The sequence below is a fragment of the Globicephala melas genome, chromosome 10 (genome assembly GCF_963455315.2).
Source record: "Globicephala melas chromosome 10, mGloMel1.2, whole genome shotgun sequence".
NCBI lineage: Eukaryota > Metazoa > Chordata > Mammalia > Artiodactyla > Delphinidae > Globicephala > Globicephala melas.
Window position 1 is genome coordinate 67,820,419 of NC_083323.1, and position 27,456 is coordinate 67,847,874.

The 27,456-nt window shown below is 37.2% G+C and overlaps 1 protein-coding gene across 3 annotated transcripts in view; it reads right to left on the minus strand.

Moving 5' to 3' along the window:
- Positions 1 to 27,456, minus strand: part of TMEM117 (transmembrane protein 117) — a 537,774-nt gene that overhangs the window by 439,352 nt on the left and 70,966 nt on the right. For all 3 annotated transcript variants that reach the window (XM_030835330.2, XM_030835335.2, XM_060306499.1), the window contains one exon: positions 3,750 to 3,882. In XM_030835330.2, the coding sequence (XP_030691190.1) occupies positions 3,750 to 3,882 (133 nt within the window). The remainder of the gene's footprint in view (positions 1 to 3,749; positions 3,883 to 27,456) is intronic.

Sequence of the window (27,456 nt, forward strand, 5' to 3'; positions counted from 1 at the left end):
ACATGGATGGATCTAGAGGGTATTACACGAAGTGAAGTAAGTCAGACAGAGAAAGCCAAACACCATATGATCTCACTTTTATATGCAATCTAAAAAACAAAACAAAGACACAAACAAAACAAAATGAAAAGAGTTATAGATACAGAGAACAAACAGGTTGTTGCCAGAGGGGAGGGAAGTGATGGGGGCGAAATAGGTGAAGGAGATTAAGAGGTATAAACTTCCAGTTATAAAATAAATAAGCCACAGATATGTAATATTAAGCATAAGGAATATGGTCAATAATATTGTAATAACTTTGTATGGGGTCAGATGGTTACTAAACTTACCATAGTGATCATTTCATAATGTGTGCAAATGTCAAATCCCTATACAGTACACCTGAAACTGACATAATATTGTCAATCAACTATATTTCAATCAATCAATCAATGTTAATCACATCTAAAAAATAAAAATAAGCAATATTAAATGAAGAGGGAAAAGAAGTCTAAGTCTGCATTGTATTTTTCAGCATTCCTGAAGGTTTTGTGGGAGGAGAGCTTCAGGTTAGCTAGTCTGCCACCTTGTAAAAAGGAAGTTGTTCATAAAATGTCTAGATGTAAAACTCTGCCCAGGATGAGAGCCTTCTCTGCAGCAGAACCCTCACCTACGACCTCACACATTTATGGAAGAGGAATTGAGTTCATCTTGGTGACTTAAAGAATAAAGCAGCACTTTGGTGGCAGGAGGTGTAGAGGGAGAATCAAAGGTGAGAGGAGACTTTCCCGAGTGTAGGAAATAGGGAGTGTCTTGGTCCCTTCAGCACATCTCTAACTCCTCTCTTTCCCTCTCCATCTCACTGCCTCTCAGCCTGGCTTCCCACAGATGGCTGAAGCCATGAGTGAGTGTGCACTTCAGGGCACTCACTGTAATGAGAGCTCCAGGAGCACGCAACTTGACTCTTATCAAGCGAGCTCTAGCTAAAACTATCAGTTCTGATCAGATAAACCTAGGGACTTTGTTCTCCATAACAAGGGATCAAGGGACTCTGGTTGAGACTAAATTTACAAACAATTCTAAAATTGAGGGGAAAAAGGGAGGGAAAAAAGCAAATCATTCTAGGGAAACTTCTTTTTTTCCTTTCTTAAATCCTAAATCCACTCTCTGTAGGCCTCACGGCTTCTGTTTTGGAAAGGAGTTCTAAAATACATAAACACAAGTCTAGCCATCATAGAAAATCCTTGAAATCCTTTTCAGAATGGTTCTAGACCGATATTCCTAGAAAGATCCACAGACCAGCACAGGTTGAGATCCCCAATGCAAATCAGATTCAGTGTAAAGAAGCCAGAATTCCTCTCCACCACCAGCAATCCTCTGATATAAAACCAGCCTGTTGTCCTTTCTGTACCCTCTGGCTCCATCATTCCCTGCCCTGATCAGGATAGGCCACTGCCTCAGGTAACATGGTGCTTCTACCCCAAAGGCACAGTGGTATCCACCTGCTCTAAGAACTGATTTTCCTCCAGGTTTGCATTTCTACATTAAAGCGCTCACTAGGTCAAATGGCATGTGTTGTAACTGTTGATAACACATCTTTTATAAATGGAGATTTAATTTTTAAATGTGTAGAAATAAACCATTTTCCCCTTGCTTTGGATTTTTCTTTAAAAAGTATAGCACCATCAAAGATGTCCTCTCAAGCAAAAATCCTTTTCAACAAAGATGAGGCATATTGGTGAAGAGTTCGAGTTACATAAGACTATGGAATTTATGTAGTCTGAGAATAAAAGACAATCACCTTCAATTTTACTTAAGACAGATACACATAAATCCTAGACTAACTCTTCTCTTATTTCCTGCACATCTCTCCTACTTCTTTCAGTTTTGAAATTCAGCTTGAATGATAAAAATACAAAGAAAGGCTAATAGGCATATGATGATTGAGCAACAGGATCAACCATCATCAAATGTGTGCTAGCTTAAGAGCAGGCGGCATTACTAGAATTCACTACTTAATAGCTCAACCCCTTCTCTATTACTGCTTAAAACAGAGATTTAATTATAATGTAACTTTGGGCAAGTGAGAAAACCTCTCTGGTCCTCAGTTTCTTGATCTGTAAAATGGAGATAATAAAAATACCTATTGCAGAGGGTCATTGTGAGGTTTGAAACAATTTGTGTCTCTTACTGAGTGGTCCATAACTGTTAGCTCTCACTAAGGTTAGCTTTGTTATTAGCTGTTGATTGTTTTACAATGTGCCATGGGATATCTATTATTGCATTTAATTTATTATTTTTAATTCTGCTTCTTTCCTCAGAGTAAGCACTTCTGGTTAGCACAGACCTCATTAGCTCCATATTAAAAAAAAAAGTAGAATTAGATGAAAAGTCAACTTCAGAGCAAAGGATATATTTTATGTACATATACTATTTAACATTTTATTTCCAGCAACAGCTTAAAAAGAGTAAGTTTTACGTGGATCACTTCCTCTTCTGGTCCCAGGGCTGAGAATGCACAGTTACTCTCAGAGAGACTTTTGATTGTGTTAGATAAATCCAAGAACACCATTACCTGGGTCCATTATACAGGCACTGTTCCAAGGCTGAGGCTTATTCTGACTAGCTATGGGTTAGAATCTGTAACTCCACCATTGAAAAATAGACCCAGTAGGAATGGCGTCATTTGAAGCCCAAGAAATAATTACAGACAAAGCATTTTAATAACTTCCTAAAGCCTGAATATTTGATCTGCAATCACATTCTTGAATTTGCCACTTGTTAGTATGGACTAAAGTATAAACCTTGTGAAGTACCTGCTTTTCTTTTACTATTCATCTCTTTAATGGTGGGAAGAAAACAATAAAATTTTAATTGAGTTATCCCTCTCAGCACTGAACAGTGGTGGACAAAATCTATACATAACATCAAAATAATTGCACTGTGGAACTGGCCAGCAGTCTTGCCTGGCCTACATTTAGAAGAAAAGGATACGAGCTAGCTTTCCAATCTATTGGAGAGGATAGATCAAAACCTTCTAGAGGAACTACTTCAGTGTACAACAAGTATCTAAAGTGGTTTCTTATTGTCACTAATCTAATTCTTAAAGCTGTCAGTTAAGATATTCTCCTTACATTCTGCCCTTAAAACTTGTAAAGAGTAAACCAAGAACTGGAGAAAGTTAAAAAAAAAAAATCTACAATCTACTTGTTAGCACACCTTCATGCCATGGTGATTTGATTAGTGATTTGATAAGTATAGATTACAACCTTGGACTTAATACAGGGTGGCCCACTTTTAAAAAGGCCCATTTATAACAAAGCTCTCTCTGTTGGAACTGCCAAGAGAGTTTAAAAAAAAAAATGCCACCAGTATCAAACACTTTTATTTAGCCACGCATTGTAGAGCAATGTAATTGCAAACCTGGAGAGCTACATCTTAGGACAGTTCTACTGATTGTGTGATTATAAACAAGTCAAGAAGATTTCCTGATTCTCATACTGTCTGTCACTATAATGAAATTACTACCTGCTCTCAAACTACTCCACAGAGAAGACCTAAAGAATAAGGAACACTATATAAGTATTGCAAAGTGCGATAAGCTTCTGGATAAGAGACTCTAAATGTCTTAAGAAAAATGCACAGATTATCCCTATTAGGGTAGAATATTTGTAACGAAGATTTAGGTTACTACAAACTAAAAAATTATTGAATTCTTACAAGTTTCAAATATAACACTCACCACAGTAGAAAGGGGAAAGACAACCTACCCCATGTTCCCATCCATTAGAAGAATCGTGTTGTATATGTGAGAAAATATGAAGAGAAAGAGAATTGTGCTGAAGAACATTGTCATCCACGATCCATGATCCTCTCGAAACATTTTTAACCGAAGCAACTGACCTGCAATATAAATATTATTGGAAATCAGTGTACACTGTAACTCAAAATCCATACAGCTTTGCTTTATTTTAGTGAATCTCTATTACCTCACAAATACTCTGAAGCCTTTGCCCTAGCACTTGTCTTACAGGTGAAACCAGTATCTAATGTCCTTTTTGCTCTTTTGTACATAAATGGTGAAGTCCAAGACAACTCCCATATCATCATCCTAGAGCAAACAATACTAGTATGAGAATCTGGTATACAGAAATCATTCACTAGGCTGGCATGAAAACAAATTAATTAGAACACTATTACCTGCTACTTTTTATGTCACAAATATGTTTTTGGTTCATTTACTGAAACTACTTAAGTAAGGCAAATGGTAACGATGTTGCATAAATTCCATATAATTGCCTTTTGCTTCCATAGACCCATTCCCAATACTGGCCAGATGATAAAACCAAGTCATACTTCACTTATAAGAAGATCCAGTTGTTAAAGGTACATGAAAACATGGACAGTAAAAATAAAGTTTCTGTCGTAAGAGACAGAAGGCTTAGCATTACTCTTAGCTAAAATATCATAACCACATACAGGCTGGTGCCCAAGTCTGTGGGGTGTGTGGGGCCTGGTGGCGTGTGCATGTGTTATGGAGTTGGTATGGCTCCTAGCAAAACATAATTTCTACCCTGATACCTAAAATTCCATTTAGAAAGACAATGGCTAAAATTGGAAAGGATGGCCAATTAATCTATGACAAAGGAGGTAAGAATATACAATGGAGAAAAGACAGTCTCTTCAATAAGTGGTGCTTGGGAAAACTGGACAGCTACATGTAAAAGAATGAAACTAGAACAGTCTCTAACACCATATATAAAAATAAACTCAAAATGGATTAAAGTTCAAAATGTAGGACTGGAAACCCTAAAACTCATAGAGGAAAACACAGGCAGAATACTCTTTGACATAAAATTGTAGCAATATTGTTTTGGATCTGTCCCCTAAAGCAAAGGAAATAAAAGCAAAAATAAACAAATGGGATCTAATTAAGCTTAAAAGCTTTTGCACAGCAAAGGTAACCATCAACAAAACGAAAAGACAACCTACTGGATGGGAGAAAATATTTGCAAATGATATGACGGACAATGAGTTAACACCCAAAATATATAAACAGCTCATGCAACTCAACATCAAAAAAGCACAAACAACCTGATTAAAAAGAGGGCAGAAGGCCTGAATAAACATTTTTCCAAAGAGGACATGCAGATGGCCAACAGGAACATGAAAAGATGCTCAACATCACTAATCATCAAAAAAAGGGAAATGCAAATCAAAACCACAATGAGATATCATCTCACACTTGTCACAGTGGCCATCATCAAAAAGAACACAAATAACAAATGTTGGTGAGGATGCAGAGAAAAGGGAACCCCTGTACACTATTGGTGGGAATGTAAATTGGTGCAGCCACTGTGGAAAATAGTATGGAGGTTCCTCAAAAATCTAAAAACAGAACTACCACATGACCCAGCAATTCCACTCTTGGGTATATATCAAAAAAAACCCCCACAAAAACCCTAATTCAAAATGATACATTCACCCCAATATTCATAGCAGCATTACTTACAATTGCCAAGGTACTGAAGCAAGTGTCCATCAACAGATGAATGGATAAAGAAGATGTGGTGTATATACACAATGGAATACTACTCAGCCACAAAAAAGAATGAAATTTTGCCATTTGCAACAACATGGATGGACTCAGAGGGTATTATGCTAAGTGAAATAAGTCAGACAGAAAGAGAAATACTGTATGATGTCACTTATATGTGGAATCTAAAAACTAAAACAACCTAGTGAATATAACAACAAAAAAAAGCAGACTCAGTTATAGAGAACAAACTAGCGGTTACCAATGAGGAGAAGGAAAGAGGAGGGGAAATACAGGGGTATGGGATTAAGAGGTACAAACTATTATGTATAAAATAAGCTACAAGGATATATTGTAAACCACAGGGAATAGGGCCAATATTTTATAATAACTATAAGTGGAGTCTAACCTTTAAACATTGGGAAACAATGTATAATACTGTAACATATAATACTGTACATCAACTATACTTCAATAAAAAAAGAAAAAAAGAATGTTAAAATGCAAATACTTCAAAGAGGAAAATGTATTAAGATGAACACTAAAGTAAAAATTACTAGTATCATAATCAGTCCAGATAAATATTTTGATTTATGATAAAGAGAACTGAGAGCACTAGTATCCTGAAAGGTGAGAAAGATTTAAAAAAAAAAAAACAGGATTAAGAAAAAAATAAACATAGGTCACCCTGGCTTCTCCTAAGAGAAAGTTTATCTAAATAATGATGAAGGAGATGATTCACATATAGGAACTACAATTCAAATAGGGTAGGCCTGAAACCTTAACAATAAAATTTCTCACTAGAGAAAATATTCCCTTTTTTTGATGATATGTTAAAGGTATGGGGAAAATATGTATATTTCCATCTGTAAATGGTCTCTCTCTAGGGACAGATAGTAGCTCTCATGTAGGCTACTGAGCATAGGAAGAAATCATCTTTTAAGATTTAACTACTAATTTTCCCTTGTCCCTTTCTTTCATTAAAATAGCACTTCAGATTTCATTTGGAAACCAGGCTCACAGAAACACTACCCTAGCTAGAACTTTAAATGGAGCAAAAACGGATTTGGTTACATTATCTGGTTTCTTGGCCTGCACAAGAGAAGCAAAGGACAAATCTGAAAGTCAGGGGGAATGTGAATTATAACTGAAAGAAGAATGTGGAAAATGTTCTACTGAAGCAAAGGATACTAACGCTGCAAATTACAGCCTTACAGAACTTGTTGATTAACTGAATCAATAATTATAGAAAGCCAGGGATTTGCACGTCTCCACACAACACATTGACAGGAATATTATAAATAGATATTTAACACAGAATGCTTGAGAGTAAAAAACCCATGCCATGAATATCTTAAAGCAAGCTGTAGAGAATATTATTTATTCTTTGAACAAATATTTAATGTGTGCTTACATGCCAGCTGTGGTTCTAGGTGCTGGAGATACAGCTGTGAGCAGGGTAGGAAGTGTTCACAGTCAACCATCATTTGGATATTTAATGAAAATGTGATCTTACTTTAGACTGATTTGACTCAATGTTCCCTTTGCTGCAAGTCCTTCAGCCTTGACCTATTTACTTAATTCAGCAGTTGATATTGAAGAACTGCTAAGACCAGCAATTAGAGTTCTTGGAAAATTTAAATGCGAATTTCTTTCTTAACATATGCATATGTCAAAAAATTCACTAATGGATGTACTTTAAAAGTCAGATAATAATGCTGGTGACTTAAGAGTGCTTTGCAAATAAAATACAGTGGGTTAACTGTACATGGCTGAAATAATACAGAGTTAGTAAAATGAGAAATGTGACAGTACCATTTATGCTGTCATTGCCAAACTCATTGCCTGGCACTAATTTCAGTCATTAGAGTCATTAGAACAAAATGGCAGGTTAACACGGCTTGCAATTCACTTGAAACACACAATAAAAGTACTGCAATATATTAAGGCCAGAACTGGTGTGACCCAAATGTTGAGTCAAATCACATTAAAAATTTTTCCCATAAGCTACTTCAACTTAACTCATTGAGTGTCCATCTTAATGACAGAAAGCTGTATACACAGATGGCCATCAGCTGACTCCCCATGCAATCTAATCAAACTAGGAACCTCAGAGTTACCCCAGGATGTCACATGAAAATGCACTATCTCCTCCCCTGCAGTGTGACCATATATTTGGTTTCCCTGGGACATCAGTGGCTTATAACTGTTGTCCTAGAATAATTATTAATAGTGCCCCCTTCCTTTCTGAAGTGCACTGGTTTGGACAATAAGTTATACGCCACTTTTCCTATAGGTCACAGAATTCAGAGGTTTTTTTAACACCTTAGAGGAGTTTCAGGAGATAACTGAGTGAAAACAGTCTTCATAGGTCAACAGAGGTAAAAGACATCACTAGGAGGGGTACATTTCTGACAAGGTGATAACGACTTTTATTTTAATCATAGATATATTTGTAAATCTGAGTGTATGTTTATGTTACTAATAAAATCCGTCTTGCACTGTATGGACTATAATCTTTGATATGGTCAGGGTAATTGGAAAACAAATCTTAAAACAACCCGAAGCGTCAAGGTGGTACACAAGCCTATATCTGTGTTGGAGGTTAGGGATGGAGGGCACAGGGATTAATTGTTACGAATGTTGATTAAAGTAAACTGAAATAGCCTAGAACCTCAGAATCTTTCCTGGAGATACAGTAGGTTTAGAACCACTAAGATGTCATAAGTTTCTAACAAGGATAATGACCTAAAAGCATATTTTAAAATATATGATGAGCTCACATATACTGTGGGAGACAGAGGTAGATGAGTGTAAGAGAATTACGGAGAGACTACTCGGTTTCTTGGCTTTTTTGCTGCTGCGTTCTCATCAGCAAAATAATAGAAAGGAACATTTCCTTTGTACCTCACAGCCAGACTTTTATGCTAAGTTCTGGGTTCCTTTTCTTCAGGCATAATTTTCACAAAGAGGCCTTGAACAAAGAAATAAACGAAACAATCTCAGAGGAGAAGGAGTAGAAGTGTTTGTGCTTCCAGGGAAGAGATTAATGTACTCCTGGGAAGTTGTTAAGGCAAGATTAAATAGGGTGAGGGTGTCTAGATTCACTGAGGATACAAAGATTTTGGCCTCCAAGGTGACAGAACCTCATTTGGGTTTGATTCCATGGATGCTGGTGAAGGCCAAAGTATCAAGGGTCATGGCCTTGGAATTCAGGTAAGGAGACTGAACTGGCCCCAAAGGAAGGAGCCAATAGAGCAGCCGCCCATCTTCGTTAGGAACACAGTGACCTGGTTAGGATGGTGGAGGTCATCGAGAGGACGTGACAGCTGGCTGACCCAGGAGTTGGACCCGGGCAATCAGAGGTTCCTCACCCCCACCCCTGGCCTTGGAATGTACATTCTGCCCACTGCACCCCCAGGGGGACCGTTTTCAAGAAGACAGTCTTGAGAGAGCAATGTATTATTGAGACCATCTGCACAGAATATGTGACGAACCCAGTTAAGGCCTCTGTATAAACTTTTGACCCTGGTGGGCAGGTATAGAGATCTACTTGTCTTGCAGCCACTCAAGACAAACCTCATACATAAGTTCATTTGCTTGCTAAACCTACCAATCTGGAGCAGTCTGCCTCATTCTTTGGTCTGTCCTTTCCCTCCAAGAACGGGGCCAGTTTAAGATTTCACCCAGGAAGTTCCTGAGGTTGCAAACCTACACTCTCTTAGGTGGCACCATTGTGCTAAAGAAGAGGCAGAAGACCATCACCCAAGCAGCAATGGGAGAGGGGAAGACAGGTAAATGCAGACTCAAGGATTTGTTTCCAGGACCCCTATAAGCCCTGGGACTGCTTTAAACTTTAGATATAAAAAAGATGATCTAAAATATTACCAATTTTGTACTCTCTGTTCACCTTGATGAGCGGGAAGTCCAAGCAAGATTTATTTAATTTAGAGGGAAATGTATGGCATTTCACATACTACCCTGACCAGGAAATATGAAAGCAGGCATTTTCCTCAAGAGGACGCTAAACTGAAGTTAACACTACTACCCATTAAGTCTTCTGCTGCAAAATATCCTACATATGATGCAGCCCATTATAATGTATACATAATGTGTACATGCAACTACTTAATGTATACATAGATATACATAAGAAACAAATGTAATCTGCAGTTATTTAAAGGAATATATTTAATTTGTTGGGGTCAAAAAGCAGTCAAAATCAGCATAGCAGGCATTTAACATACCAGTAAGAATATTTTCTGTTGCAAATAACAAAAACAATGGTTCCAAATCCTTGCTTTTAATCACTACGGAACACTTGGACTTCAGATGTGCTCCGAAAACAGTGTTACAAAAGATATAAGTAAATATCATTTTTAAATTAAAAAACAAAAATGAAAAATAAAACAAACAAAAAACTAATACCAGCTTAAACTATAAGTCTACAGGCTTCTCATATTTCCTAACAAGGATATTTGTTCCCTGAACAAAAAATAGTTTTCTCCTTACTATAAATGTTTAGAAACTAATGTAGATTTAGTTTAACTAAACAATAATATGACTTCAAGAAAGGCTTTATGCAGCACTCAGACAATATGACCAAGGTTTGATTTATCTGCATTTTCCAGCCCTGTTCCTTCAGGGTGGGGTCCCATCTCAGCCAGCTCCTCCAGCACATTCATACATACTCTTTGTAACCCTAAAATGACTGTAGCAGTCCTGACGAATATGTCTTCATTTTTGTCTGGGGAGGAAAGCATACTGCTTCTGCCCTAGCATTTCTTGAGAAGTCATGTGATTAAATCTACTTGGGCTTGTTTGGGTCCTGAACCAATCACCATAGCCAGAGTTATGAAAAGCAATGATTAACTAAGTCTATGTCACATGCTCCACTCCTAGAGCCAGATGAAATTAGTTCCCTAGCGCTACATTGACCCACAAATGCAAGGCAAGTATGGCAAACAAGTTGAAAAATGTAGAGCCCTAAGATGAAAGGTCCCTGGGTCCTTGAATCACTGCTTGGAACAGAGGTGCCTGCCATGTTTTGGGCTTAAGTGAGCGAGAAATTCAATTGAGATGTAGTCAATTCTATGTTTTGTAGGGTTTTATTACTGTAGTTAGCATTGTCTTACCAGATACAAGATGACCAGTGAATAAAAGGCCCTGAGATGGTAAGAAAAAATGGGGTTAGAAATAGCCCAAGTGAAATCTTTACTTCTTTTTTTTTTTTTAATGTCCCTAGTACTCAGCAAAACACATGGTAAACTATTTATATTGGATGAAATACTGATGGGCAGATTCTAGAAGGAAAATTAAGACCTGTCCTCAAGTCCTCCAAAAGAAAAATTCTACAAGTAAAATATGCAGGAAAACACATCTTGTTGGCAGTGATGTAGTCATTACTCAGACCACTCAATCTCAAAGACCTAATGCCCAAGACTGTCTAGTTTGCTGTCTACTGTGCGTGCACCACACCTGTCTACAAGCTGCAACACAGTGAGGCCATATTTGTCTTCCTCCCCTGGTGTCCCCATGGCACTGACACATAGAATGTCTTAAATAAATAAATATTTGCCCAATAGATTAAAAAGGAAGGGACACACAAACAAATCAACAAACAATATTCCACTGTATGACTAAAAGCTCTCTGTCTTTGTAAATCTGGTGCCTACCGCACCCACCCTGTGAGCCCTGCTGTTCTTCAAGCTTCACCTCCTCCTCATTTTCTCCCCATAAATTAACTACCTCCTGAGATCTATTCCCTCCTACTCAGCATGAAGCTCCTGTGTCCTTATCAGACTTCCTTTTCCGCAGCACCCTTGTTTCTTGTGCACCCCAGGTTTATTTTATACTTGCCCTTCAAAACCCCAACTCTGATTCAGAGCTACAATTTGTTTTCTCCAATTTCAGTAAACTTCTGTGGAAAAAGTTACACAAATGGGTTGATAAGCTACTACATAATCACGATCCCCAACTTCAGCTGCTACCACAGCACTGCACATTAATACATCCATTTCAAATTTCATCTCAAAACTCCTACTAAGCCTCTTTCACTCTCAGAATATGACCTTAGTCTCAACCTCAAGAAAACATTGCTACTACTAAATATGATTTCCTTCAACCTTCTTCCCACTCACATTCATCCACTTATCTACTTTCTCTGTTATTCTTACTTTCTTCTTCTGTTTTTCTTTGTGCTCCTCCCGCAAAGACACCATGTATGCCTTTTTAAAAACATACCCTCCTCTCTCTTGGTGCCTTGCTTCATCATCCATTCTTTCTCTCTTTTGTGTTTTCAATCTCTCCCACTCTCCGGGTTCTCTTCCCTCTGCCTCTAAAGCCTCTTAAGTCCATCCTATAAACAAGGCTTTCTTGACCTCATATCCTTGAACTACCATCCATTCAACTTCCCTTCTCATCCAGACTTCAAGAGAGAGTAAGCTTCATCAGCCCCACTCACTGAGCTCTTACTTGCAATGCAAACACTCTATTGAAATTGTTCTGGCAAATGTTAATGGCCCCCACCATTGCCAAACGCAATAGAAATATACCGGCCTTTAACTTACAGGACATTTCGGCTGCATCTGACACTGCAGTAGCCACTCTGTCCTTTTTGACACTCTACTTCTTTGGCTTCCCTAACACCAAATACTCCTTGTGCTTTTTCCACTTTGTTTATACTTATCACTTTGGGGGGCATCTCTTCTGCTTGTCACATAAACAATAATGTTCCCCATGGCCTGCCCTCAGTCTTTCTCCTTGTCATACCACTACATGGTCTTGAAATGGAGCAGGACCCTATGGTCCTTGCCACCCCCCCATGTCCTCAGCCTGCCTTTTGTCTGTGGAAAAACTTTAGCCAGAGAATAAGTTTAATCAGAGAGGCTTCCCTGGTGGCGCAGTGGTTAAGAATCTGCCTGCCAGGGCTTCCCCGGTGGCGCAGTGGTTGAGAATCCGCCTGCCGATGCAGGGGACACGGGTTTGTGCCCCAGTCCGGGAAGATCCCACATGCCGTGGAGCGACTAGGCCCGTGAGCCATGGCCGCTGAGCCTGCGCATCTGGAGCCTGTGCTCCGCAGCAGGAGAGGCCACAACAGTGAGAGGCCCGCGTACCTCAAAAAAAAAAAAAAACAATCTGCCTGCCAATACAGGGGACACGGGTTCGAGCACTGGTCCGGGAAGATCCCACATGCCATGGAGCAACTAAGCCCACGTGCCACAACTACTGAGCCTGCGCTCTAGAACCCGCGAGCCACAACTACTGAACCCCTGTGCTGCAACTACTGAAGCCCATGCGCCTAGAGCCCGTGCTCCACAACAAAGAGAAGCCACCGCAATGAGAAGCCTGCACACTGCAACGAGTAGCCCCCACCCGCCACAACTAGAGAAAGTCCACGCGCAGCAATGAAGACCCAACACAGCCAAAAAAAAAAAAAAAGTTAATCAGAGAAGTGAGAAAATGCAGAAACAAAGGAAAACAGTCAAAGGAGACCAAATAATAATAGTTTAATCATTAAGCATAGCCAAGGACCTTTAGTTCCTCCTTAAGGTCTATAGATAGTATTCTGAGCCATATCCTATGAGCTGTTTTGCAGACACTGAAGCCCCCACCAAGTGGAGGAGGATAACTACATGATGACCAAATTGAAGCCATGAAATTGAAGCCATGACATAAGCTGCCACAATTCCGAGAACTGGCCTCAAAGAAATAGGAACAAACCCTGGAACTAAAGATTAACTGTACTTAAAACAACCAAGATGATGCTGGTCAAACCACCGATGACCAATTTCAAGATGACTGTCAGAGCTGACTATATTGTTTCTGCATGTAGCCCCCTCCCTCTGTCTATAAAAGCTCTTGCCCCCTGATTGTCAAGGGGGGAGTCGGCCTTTGGACAGGCATCTGCCCTACCCGCTGGTTGCCACCCTCCGAAATAAAGCAACCTTTCCTTTCCTACCAACACTTGTCTCTCAAGAACTGGTTTTCAAGCTGCGAGCAGCTGGACCTGGGTTCAGTAACAGTCTCACTCACTCTGTGGGTTTAACACCCAATATCTCCAGCATAGACTTTTCCTCCTGATCTTCAGACTGGAAGAGCCACCTACCCACTGTCCTCCTCGATGTCCTACTGCCAATTCAAACTCAGTATACAAAAAAGAATTCAAAATTTCCACCTCTCGTCCCAACACACAGTATACCCACATCTCCAATCTGACCTTTTCCGTCCCTAAATCCACCCCTACTTCTGACTTTGCCATCTTATCATTTTCAAAATAACTAAAGGTTGGATTCATTCTTGATTCTTGATTCCTACACACCTTCCATTTCAATCAACAGTCTTATTATTTTATAAACTTCCATGCATGCTCTTCTCCCATAATTTGGATTCCCATTGTCTCTTAAATGGGACTGTTGCAACAACCGAACTGGTCTTCCTTACTCCAGCCTCTTTTCCCATCTCAATCCACCCCCAATAAATCTAACTAAAATATAAATATGGTCACATCGTCCCTTCACTTTAAATCTTTCAATGATCACTCTTCTCCTACAGTATAAAATTCAAGTTCCTTATCATGGGATACAAGGCTTGACTTGACCCACATTTACCTCTCCTCTCTCACCACTCCCTACCTTTCACTCTAGTTGCATAAACACTAAACAGGTTGCAGTTTCCTATGTTCATGCTGACCCTCTGCCTGGGATACTCTTCTTCTCCCATCACTCAACTAACACCTATATTTCCTGTGGGCCTTAAAATGTAAGTCAGAGATGAGCTCCTCTACGAAATCATCCTCACTGTTAAATATTTCATATATTGGAGTAATCATCAGAAAAGCTTATAGGATCGATTCTCTCAGGAGGTAGTAAGTTCCCTTCAGGGCAAGCAAGGAGGAATGGGTGCTACTGAAGCCAAGTGTAATGGGTTGGATTACATGATTTTTATGATCCAGTCAAATTTGAGGATTGTAGGGTTTGTTGTATTGGTGAGAGACTAGCTCAAAGTCTGCTAACTCAAAAGACTTTTAGTTTTAAAAAAAAGAAATTAGTCTTACCCGTTATGAGAAACAATATTCTTTCTTATGTCTTATCTGTCATCATATGCCTAATATATAAAATGAACCCAAAGTAACACACTGACAAGATTCTTTAAAGTTAATATTTAACATTTTAAATATTAGAATATGTGACAATTGATATGTCCTATTTCTTATATCTAGAATAGTAAAGTATAAAGTGAAATTGGATCAGAGCACTTGAAAATTAATAGAACTTTACTTCCAATCAGACTAAAATAAGTATATGAAGAATTCATGACTGATTTGTATAAATTTATAGTTTATAAGAACATGATATTTTTTAAGATTTACTAATTTTAAAATGTCAATAAAATAAAAGTAACTAAAATAAGAGAATTATTCCACGGATGGGACACCAACAAAGAAAATTATCTAACAAAACACACCAGAATATCATTAGGGATGAAGGATATTCTAGTTAGACAAACATGGCTTTATATAATAAGTATAAAATGATGAAACTTTTGTACCATAAGGGCCCCATTTCATTAATATTCAGATCAAATCTTGTTATTTCAGTGTACAAAGAGAATTTAAAAACATTGAACAGATGGTTATCATCCCTTATTAGAAGTAGGTGCTTACATAGAAAATGTTTGTGATTCACTGAGTTCGACAGAAAATCAAATATGGAGAATTGAAATATAATTGCGTATGATACTAAAAGTATGCATTATAATATGTATTTCAAAAGGTTCTAGAAAGAAAGGAAAATAAGACCACAGTTAGAAACAGCAAAAATTATAGTATTTTCAGATCTAGGGTTTAATGTCAATTTTTAAAAATGTATGTATTACAATAATTTTGAGTAAACTATGTATCCACTAAATAAACAAATATTGACATAAATTATTCTCCACAGGAAAAACAGGAATAAATCTTCCATTTCATTGAGAAAGTCCAAATATTATATTTTACTATTATAATATGGCTCTTTCCACTAGATCATTCTTAGAATTAATTGATTTAAATTGCTTATTATTGCTCAAGAGGAAAAAAACATAACTCCAAAAGGAAATAAAAGGCATTCACTTATTATTATCTGTTACTTTTCCTTTTAAGGAGAAAGGAGCTATTGAATAAAATGAATATTAAATTAACATTACATCTTAGCTTGTAGCCTAAGATAAGATTGTAAGATAAGATTTAGCAGCACACTTAATTCATGCACACATATAATATTATAATAGTCTATAATTTTGATGAAATCAATTTGTTCTTTTTTTCTAGGTATCTTCTAAGTGAAATCATATTAAACGGCATTTTTGGAGTCAAAATCCGTCAAAAAAAAGGTAAAAACTAAAATATTTTTGGAAATGATACAGGTTGTTATTATCACAATTTTGTATTTTGAAATGGGCGATGGGATAGAAAGTAGAGCTTCCTGTTTTTACACATTAATATCATCACTATTATTATGAAATTTTTACATCATCATTATTATATGGATACCAGCTTTGAAAAATAATAATACTTATACTTTTAAAATAGGTTTTTATGTAGTGTTGGGCATTCTACTGATCCAACTGAAAAAGAAAAGTTAAGTTGTCAAAAGTAATCCCTTGAAGGCTGCTCCATGGTTTCAAGCAATCCTGATTGATCACAAGGTTTGGACACTAGCTCCCTGATCACAGGTGGAGGTGGGACGGGAGGGACTGGTCCTCCCACAACCGTAAATACTGGGAAGGAAAAACCAGGCCAAAATTCTGTCATGTCACCCACATTTCCAGTATCCTATCATCTGTATCCATGTATACATGACTCCTTCCTGCTATCCTGAACTTCGCTTTCATTCACAGCTTTCCACAAGTCCTCTAACTCAGACTGGCTCCTTGTATTTGCAGACTTGTTGTTTTCTCTACCCATTCCATTTATAGATTTACTAAATAAAGATATTAAAAATTCATAACAGTTTCCAAGTTCTGCATATATATGAACAGACTGAAAAATCAATAACTTTTCTAATAAATCAATAACTTTTCTGTAACAGAGGTGAGGTCAAACCATTGCCCCCACGATTTGAGAGGCAGACAAGTGAACACAGGGAGTCACAGCTGACTGCAGCAGAAACTCACGAAAAAAAACTGCCTTGGGAACCAGTGCTGGCATAGGAAGACTTGAACTGTAATTAACGAATTGCTGGAGGGCTTAGTGTGTACAAGACTTAAACTTAAAAACTCCAGAGAAACCTAGCCATAGGAGGGGTAGGAGGGGGGCTCTTTTTAAAATGTGCCAGAACACTCTATTCTTCTTTTTTTTTTTTAATTATTGCTTTACAGTGGTATGTTAGTTTCTGCTGTATAACGAAGTGAATCAGCTATATGTATACATATATCCCCATATCCCCTCCCTCTTACATCTCTCTCCCACCCTCCCTATCCCACCCCTCTAGGGGGACACAAAGTACCGAGCTGATCTCCCTGTGCTATGCAGCTGCTTCCCACTAGCTATCTATTTTACATTTGGTAGTGTATATTACTACTCTCTCACTTTGTCCCAGCTTACCCTTCCCCCTCCCTGTGTCCTCAAGTCCATTCTCTACGTCTGTGTCTTTATTCCTGTCCTGCCCCTATATGGAATCTATTCTTCTTAACAAGGACTGCCCTCAGGAGAAGTTACTTCACCAGACCTAACTTGCTGAATTTCAATCAGAACCTAAGTGATCTGGAGGAAAAGAAATACCCAACTCTAGCCCTCTCTAGCCATCCTCTCCCACCTTAGAGAACCGTGGGGGAACTAAGAAGTACGTGTAAGTCCACAGTCCAGAGGCGTAGGCTCACTAAAACACTGAGGCCTAATCATAGGACTATAGAATGCCTCCTCTTCCCCCACATCTTACCACCATATTACTAAAGGCCTATGTATACCTGGTACATCATGTCCAGTTATCAAGAAAAAAATTACAAGGCATACTCGAAAGCAAAAACAGATTTTGATGTTTATGATAGTAGCTTATATGGAAAATTCTTAATTTTGTTGGTAATAATTTCACAATAAAAATATTCATTTTACACATTTGTTGAACACCTACTATGTGCTTGGCAAGTGTTATATACTATAAATATAATATAAATATAATTGTGAAAATACAACAAATGTACATTTTCGTGTATTGCAAAGGAGCAGGAAGCAGGAAGTATAGTAAGCTAAAATTTAAAGGGTACTAGTGAGCAAATTTAAAATTTAGGGTTACTTTAGGGCCAAAGGCCCATAAGAGCACTAAGAAAATGAAATAAAACTAAATCTGGAGATACTGCATATTAGGAACTGAACATGAGTCTCCACAGTAAATCACAATGCTCCAAAGAGTCTAAAGTTGTCCTAAAAGAATAGTGTCTCCTGGATTCCAAACTTGGCAAACCCAAATACATTCTAGAAGAAAACAAGCCTAATTTAAATCCTCAGAATTCCCACAGATTATATTATTAAAGTATTAGTTCAAAATTAATACTCGCCAAACACAAAAAGAAATGTTACTGTGAGTGAGAGTTGACAAAAACAGCAAATAAAATATTTAGACCATACAAGGACTTCAGATATTGGAATTACCAAATATGAAGTATTTAAAATCTGCTGTCTCAACACATGTTAGCATTTCTCTACCTTCTTCAGCATATGAATTACAGTAATAATTTCTGAGATCTTTGTCTACTAATTATGTCAACAGTGTCATTTCTGGCTTTGTTCTATTGATTAATTTTTCTTCCATCATGGGTCATATATTCCTGCATTTTTGCATGCCTGATAAGTTTTTAATGAATTCCAGACATTATCAATTTTCATCTTCTTGGGTGCTAGATATTTCTGTATTCCTATTAGTACTTTTGAGTTTTGTTCTGAGATGCATTTAAGTTACTTGTAAACAGTTTGATCCTATCGAGTCTTGCTTTTAGACTTTGTTAGGTAGGATCAAAGAAGCCTTTAATCTAGGGCTAATTTTGTCCCACTACCATCGTTCTGAGTACTCTACCTGATGCACCATAAATTCCAGATTTTTCCTCTCTGACTTGTGGAGATGCAAACTATTCCTGGCCCTGTGTGAGAGCCAAGGACTTTACCCCTGCTCCTTTTGAGTGGCACCTTGGGTGGCTTCCTCACATGCATATGCTGATCATGACTCAATTGAAGACTCAAGGGAGATCTGAAAAATCTTTGGAGTTATTTCGCTGTGTTCCTCTCTCCTCTCCAGTATTCCGCCCTGTGAAATCTAGCTGTCTTGGCCTCCCCACACACCAAACTCCTTTTCTTCAATTCAAGGAGACACCAGGCTCTGCCTGATTTCCCTCTTCCTGCATTGAAGCCAGGAAATTCTCTCCAAGAGGTAAACTGGAGTAATTGGAGGGCTCACTTATGTAAAAAGACAAAGAGAAGATCTTAAAATCAGTCAGTAAAGGCAGATTTCTTCAAAGTAACAACAACCATACCCATAGAAGATATCCTAACAGTAACAATGGATGTCATAAAACAGTGTTTCAAAGTGCTAAGAGGAAATAACTGTCAACCTAGCAAAGTGTCTATTGTAACAAAGGCAGCTATTTGAAGGCACCAAAGAGCAAACAAGGCAGCCAAGATTGAAGGCCAAGATCCCTGAAAGAAAAATGCATTTAGATAAGTTCTCATTTATTGCTGCTTTCTCCCCTTGGGAGATTTGCTGATTTTCAGAGACCATATGGAAAACTGTGGCTTATAATTTGAGGCAGTCTCACTGGGTGAGAGAGACAGAAATTGAAATTCTGGGCTACCAATGCCACAAGGACACAAGGGACGAACTACCAGAAAAAGGGAAACTCCGAAAGTAAGCCCAAAATTCTAACACAATTTCCTATAGAGTATTTGCTGACACCTAAACTATGTAGGTGAGAGGTAATACCAAGCAAAGAATAACTAAGAGAAAAACCCTAAGCATAGGTTTTAGCAGTCTCATGATGTTGAGGAAACAAAAATTGGAATTCAGGATACACCAATTCAGGATACACCAGGAACTCTGAATGAAGTCTAGGATTTCAGATGTGGTACGTTAAGGGCTATAACACAACAGTGAGGACAAACCAGAAACAGACTAGCCCAAACAAAGCCTGAAACTCATTTTCTATCTGCATTCCAGAAGAAAATTAAATTTTCCCTGGGAAAGATTATATCATCATGAACCTCTGTAATTCTTCACGTATTATCCTTAATATTCAATTAAAAAAAAATAAGCACACAGGACAAGACAAGAAAAATTACTGAAAACCCAATAGAAAAAAATAGATAATATAAACTCATTAATGATGCACATAGAAGTCAAAATAACTATAATTAATATGTTCAAGAAATAGATTTAAAGATTATGAATTTTATCAAAGAACTGGAATCTATTTTTTGAAATCAACTGGACGGTCTAAACTAAAAAATAATAACTGAAATTAATAACCAATAGATAAATTTAACAGCAGTTACATATGTACATACTATATGATTTCACTTATATAAATTTCTAGAAAATGCAAACTAAGCAGAACAGTGGTTGCCCGGAGGTTTGAAGGGATAAGAGAAAGGGATTACAAAAGCTCATGGAGAAACTTTAATCTTGATTGTGGTGATGGTTTCACAGATGTATACATATGTCAAAACTATACACTTAAATATATGTACTTTATTGTATGCCAATTATACTTAAATATATGTACTTTATTGTATGCCAATTATACCTTGATAAAGTTGTTTTAAAAAAATATATTATCTTTTTGGTTTAACACATATGTGGAATTTAAGTTATGACAAAAATAGGGAGTAAATGGAGTTAAAAGCTATAAAGGTCTTGTAAACTATTGGCAATATTAATTAAAGGTAGACTCTGATTAAGTCAGTGATGTGTTTTACTCTCCAGGGCAGGGGTCCCCACCCCCCAGGCGATGGACCGGTACTGGTCCGTGACCTGTTAGGAACTGCGCCGCACAGCAGGAGGTGAGAGATGGGCAAGCGAACGAAGCTTCATCTGTATTTACAGCCACTCCCCATCGCTCACATTACTGCCTGAGCTCCGCCTCCTGTCAGATGAGCAGTGGCATTAGATTCTCATAGGAGCTCGAACCCTACCGTGAACTGCGCATGCGAGGGATCTAGGTTGCAAGCTCCTTATGAGAATCTAATGCCTGATGATCTGAGGTGGAGCTGAGGTGGTGATGCTGGCACTAGGGAGCGGCTGCAAAAAGAGATTATCATTAGCAGAGAGGTTTGATTCACAGAGACCATAATAAATCAGTAAGTTGAAGACTCATATCAAAACCCTATCAGTGAGTGGCAAGTGACAATTAAGCTGCATCTTACGGAGTAGACTGGACATAAGCAACACACGTTGGGTGTCACTGTCTCCCATCACCCCCAGATGGGACCATCTAGTTGCAGGAAAACAAGCTCAGGGCTCCCACTGATTCTGCATTATGGTGAGTTGTATAATTATTTCATTATATATTACAATGTAATAATAATAGAAATAAAGTGCACAATAAATGTAATGTGCTTGAATCATCCTGAACCACCCCCCACCCCCCAGTCCATGGAAAAACTGTCTTCCATAAAACCGGTCCCTTGTGCCAAAAAGGTTGGGGAAAACTGCTCTAGGGTGATCACTGAAAGAATAAAAGTATGTATAACCAACAAAGAAATAGGGTGGGAAAAAATAAAATACAAAAACATTTTATTTATCCAAAGGAAAGCAAAGAGGAAGAAAAAAAGAACTTAGAAAATATTAGACAAATCAAAAGCTAGTCTGTAGCAAAATGATAGATTCAAACATGCATACATTCATAATTACATAAGTACAAATGGACTAAAAATTGTAATTGAAAGACAATTGTCACAAGGATTTAAAAACTGAAGGAAAAATAAAAATTGAGAGAGTATATCTTCTATATACCTTCAAAAAACTTCTAAAGGTTGTACTTCAAGGAAAATGAACCTGACTCCAGAAATGACCTCAAAAGAAATATCTGAGACAAGAAAGAATGGTGAAAAAATAAACTGATCAACACGCATCAAATCTAAACAAACACTGTTTGTATAAAATAATAAAAATGTTATTGTCTACTTTATGGGGTTAAAAAGAGAACCAGAGGACTTCCCTAGTGGTGCAGTGGTTAAGAATCCACCTGCCAACGCAGGGGACACGGGTTTGAGCCCTGGTCCGGGAAGATCCCACATGCCGCGGAGCAACTAAACCTGTGTGCCACAACTACTGAGCCTGCGAGCCACAACTACTGAGCCCGCATGCCACATACTGAAGCCCACGGGCCTACCTAGGGCCCCTGCTCTGCAACAAGAGAAGCCACCGCAGTGAGAAGCCCGTGCACCACAATGAAGAGTAGCCCCTCCTCACCACAACTAGAGAAAGCCCGTGCAGCAATGAAGACCCAACATAGCCAAAAATAAATAAATTTATAAAAAATAAAAATAAACCAGAATACTCAACAACAATCCCATGTAACTAAGAAAACATTGACCTTAGTTAAAATGTTTTAAGAATTTTTATCATACGGGAGAGGACTAAGACATTGATTAGCTGTACAGTTGCTAGGTTTTTAAATTTTACTTGAAACAGCGATACTTCAAGGATAGCCACTAAAAGAATAGGTATTGAAAGCATAAATTATAAACCAAATGGAGAGGTAGAGGAGGGATAGAAAAGTGAAAGAAACAAACAAATGAACAAAATACAATCACCCTCATCCCCCCTTCCCAAAAAAGTAAAGAAAGAAGAAAAAGGAAAAACTATGTAATAGAAAACACACAAAAAAGTGGGAGAATCAGATCATAATATAAATGTAATATGTTGATCTTACATAGTACAATAATTGTTAGATAGAAGATAGAAAACTGACAGAAAAATAAAATCAAAGATGTGTGTTTACAAGAGAAATGTGCAAGAATACAGTAAGGTTGGAAGTAATAGGGTGTAAAAGTATATATCAGACAAAACTAACCAAAAGAAAGCTAGAATGGGTATGAATTCTAGACAAATAGATTTTAAGTGAGAAAATAATATTAGGAACAAAGAGAATAACTACATAATGACAAACATTAAATTCTCCAGGTAGATACAATGATCTTCAAGTTGGCACAATGCATCAAATGAGATAGATTCAAAATATATAAATAAAGTCTGATAGAACTAGAAATTAAGAAACCCACTATCATAGTGTGAGGTTTTAACATCCCTCTGCTATTCATTGATAGGTCATGCAGACAACAAACATTAACAAAGAAATAGAATATTTGAATAATAAAATTAAAACGTGATTTAATGGACTTATATTGAACCCTCCATATAGCAATTAGAGAATACATATTCTCTTCAAACATGCATTGAAAATTTTACACATTAACCATGTATTATGTTATGAAAGAAATCTCAGCAAAATTCAAAGATCAGATATCACACAGACCACATTTCCAGACAAAATACAGTTAGCAATCAATAACAAAAAGTTAGTGATTTTTATATCTCACAGTTCAGAAATTTTAAAACGTATTTCAAAACAATTCATGCATAAAACAAAAATTTTAACAGAAATGAAGAAATATTTAGAATTGAACAATTTTTAAAATATTCCATATCAAATATATAGAATAAAAAAGAAAGCATTACAAAATGGGAAATTTAGTCATCTATTGCTTATGTTAAAAAAGAAAGCCTGGGCTTCCCTGGTGGCGCAGTGGTTGAGAGTCCGCCTGCCGATGCAGGAAACACGGGTTCGTGCCCTGGTCTGGGAAGATCCCACATGCTGCGGAGCGGCTGGGCCGGTGAGCCGTGGCCGCTGAGCGCCTGTGCTCCACAACGGGAGAGGCCACAACAGTGAGAGGCCCTCGTACAGCAAAAAAAAAAAAAAAAAAAAGAAAGCCTGAACATCTATAAACTAAATATCCAACTTAAGGAAAAAAGAATAAACTTGTAAGGTGATGTTAAAACAAGAACAATATTAATTAAATTGAAGGTAAAAATAAAATACAAAGAATCAACAAAGCCAAAAAAAATTTAAGTTTAATAAAACACACAGATGTCTTACTAGATTGATGAAGAAAAAAGGGAGAAGGCAATAAAAAGTACTAGAAATGAAAAAGGTACATAACCACAAACACAACGGGGATCCAAAATGAACAAATTTCTTGAAACATATTTAACTTGCCAAAACTGATTAAAGAAGCATAAAACTTGACTTATTCTAAAACTACTAAAAAGTTCTTCAGTAGTTCAAACATCTTTTTATAAAGAGAATAGCATGCCTAGACGGTTTGATAATGGAGTTCTTTTAAACATTTAAGTAACACATAATTTCAATCTTTCAAAAACTCTTTCCTCTAGGATTTCATAATTCATTAAAATGTCTATTTAAAAGAGTAGATATTGACTATGATGGCTGTTAATTTAAATGTGAAATTCAGATGTTGTTATTTGTTTTCTCAGACATATTCCACAGCTTATGAAAAATACTTCTCAGAAGAACTTAAGCACTACAGTTCCTGAAATTCTACAGGATAGGAGCTTAGTAGATGCAGCTGGTTGGAAGAGGTAAGAAGAGTGTTGAACCTACAGTTACATAGCACTTTACATAAAATGTAGGAAAATCAATTATCCGTATTTGGGAAGGATATGCCAGGGTGCTTCTCCTGAGTTTCACACTGCCCATTTTGAGTTTAATTATTCCATTAAAGTACCAAAGATACCTTGACAGATGTTTGCAATGAATAATTCCAAGACATACAGAACCAAAGCTGAATTTTTCTCAACATATATTTAATGAGCATATAGGTTAACAATCTTCTAAGTTCAATATTTTTCCAACAAATATTATTTACACAGCTACTAAAAGTACTGGGGATACATATGTTAAACACATGCCATGTTGTGCAGATGGCTGGTTTGAGCCTAAGCTGGGATTCAGACAGGTTTGATGAACTGAAAAGAAAAATTCCTAATAATTTAAATACTTTATTTTCTTGAGGTATTCTAGCTGAGTATAAAATGAAACAGGCAAGACAACACTGTTTCTAAAGCACAGTGGTACATATTATGGTAAAGGTCAGCCTGTGGATCAAGGTCTGAGCCCTGTGAGACATAGAAGCATACTCTTTGGGTACTTAGGAATAAAGTATATAATTCAGAGATGCAAATAGAAACTTTTTTCCACTCTTGGGTGGAAACTGCTACAAATTTAAAATAAGAAGGATTTCATGGAGTTCATCTTTATTTTAGCAGCTTGAGAGCTTATAATTTTGGGAGTGCTTGGAAACCACAGCATAGGCATGGATCTCAAACGGAGTAGGTTAAAACATGAAGCCATAGCAATGGAGGCACCAGCCTCAACCAGCTTCAACCCCACTCCACCTCCTGGTATTAGACATCAACAGAAGGCACTAGAACAGAATATAACTTCATCAGCCCATATGATATACCCCTGGGGACTACAAGAAATAAGTGTTTGAGATTTTAAAGAAGGCTAGAAATTAGAGGCTGCAAAGAGTCAGTGAAATGGTTATGCACATAAATATGATCCTCTAACCCAATTCAATACTTTTAACCAAAACACACATTTGTAAATTGTGATAGCCAAACTCCAAGATGGCTCCTACTGAGTTTCACCTCTTGCTAGTCACTCCTTGTGTAGAATCTTCCCACACTGAACTATGACTGGCCTGTGACCAATAAAATATGGTTGAAGTGACAATGAGTGACTTCCAAGACAAAGTTTGAAAGACACTGCAGTTTCCACCTTGGTTTCTCTCTTGAATTTCTCACTCAAGAGGAATCAGCTGTCATGTCTTGGGGACAATCAAGTCGCCCTATGAAAAAAATCCACGTGGTAAGGAACTGAGGGGTCCAGCCAACAGCTAGCACCAACTCGCCATCCACTTGAGAGAGCCATCTTGGTAGAGAACTCTCCAGTCAAGCCTTCACATGCCTGTAGCCCTGGCTGATATATTCATAGCAACTTCATGAGAGATTCCCAAGGCAGAACCAACCAAACTGTTCCCAAATTCCTCCCCCAGAGAAACTGTGTGAGATCACAAATATTTATTGTTGTTGAAGCCTCTAAAATTTGGGATAATTTGTTACACAGCAATACATAACTCTGCGCTCTGTAATTATTCCTAAAGCTAATAGGAGCCACTTCAGAATGTGAAGCATGGAAGTACCAAAACCTAATATGATATATGATTTTTATGATGAAAGACCTGAGATCACAAAATAGAAAATAAAAGTACACTATTCATAGTGTAAATGCTTACTTTACCTTAATAAAGTGTGACATTATGGTGACAGAGCAAAAGAACCTCTGTGGAAATAACTGTCATAGCATAAAAGCCTTGAAATAATTGAGTAATTTCAAAGGGCAAACTTTGTGGAGAAAATGTCACTAATGATATTTTCTTTGGATCTCTTCTATAATGCACATAATGTGTCATATTTCTTACTATATTTTATATACTATTAGCCAGAGTTTTGATGCATATATTACCAATAAAATAAAAAATATAGGAGTTATTTTAGATGATCAGTGTCTATGCAAACTGAATGAGTAACAAGGCATTATAATTTAGATGTTAGGGTTACTTTTTCGTCTTTGAGCATGCAGGCAATATTACTTCCAAGTTTTAATCTACTAATATTTATAATGTATCTCAGATATAAAAGGAATAAACAAGCAAAACAAAGAATCACACCACATTCTGCATTTACAAATTGTATTTACGGAAAAGAGATAAATGTATACAACCCATTAGAATCTACTGTACCACTTTTTTTGAAATCCTACTCCTACAGAATCCATTATTTTATTTAGTTCTTATATAATAGACACTTACGTAGTGTTATGGTCTTCTAGGCTGTGTTATAGGTATTTTATTAAAGGGTTACTTATGTAGCTTTATTCTAAGCTTTGATGGCTATAATTTAATATTTAATATTTGTATAGTGTAAATTGCTTTCCCATCCTGAACATCACAATTGTTTCTCTTCTATGACTTAATCACTGTTGAATATTACTGACGTTTATTTTCTGTATGAGAGGGCATGAAAAATCTGTGGTTAGAATATTGGTATATTTCAATACTTTCAATTCAAAGAAGTATTTGTCCCCAATGCAGTTCCATGACTATACAAAATGGAATTGACTATTTCTGAAGTACACCAACTTGAAATTATGACAGAAAAATTTTGTTTTTATTCAATCAAGTATGCAAACCAGCAGCTTCAGAGAGATCAGTAGGAAAATCTTTCCAAATATAATCTCATTTGAATTAGTCTCTTGTACAGTCTTAGAAATAGTTATTTGTCGGTGCCTCGGGGAAGTAATAACTTATGATGTGTTGGTGGTGATGAATATTGATATTGTAACAGGCTAGATGCTACAGTGGTTTATCATTAAGACATAAGATAAAACAGTGATACCTATTGTAGGACCACATTGGGAATCATTTGTGTAATTGCCAATGTGTGACCAGATGTTACCGTAATTTGCACATCAAATACATAAAAAAAAATTTTTAGGTAGCTTTTAAATGCAAAGTATTACCTGAAATCTCGGCTATTTCTTTTATTAAATATGTCAAGATAAATCCATTATAACTGTTCATACCATTTTTTCTAACCACCAAATTATCACAAGATGATTAACACTATTGGGGAATATCTATTCCCTACCCCAGGTTGTTTCCTTCCAGGTAGAAAATACTCCAGCAGGTACATTACTTCTCACCTCTCTTCACTTCAGAGGGGAAGTGAGTTATCTGACTGATCATTCTGGAAGAAGAAAACTGGCATGTATAGCTTAGCATCTTTTCTCTAGAGACCCAGTTTCTCCAGGAGAGCCTGACAAATTCTGCT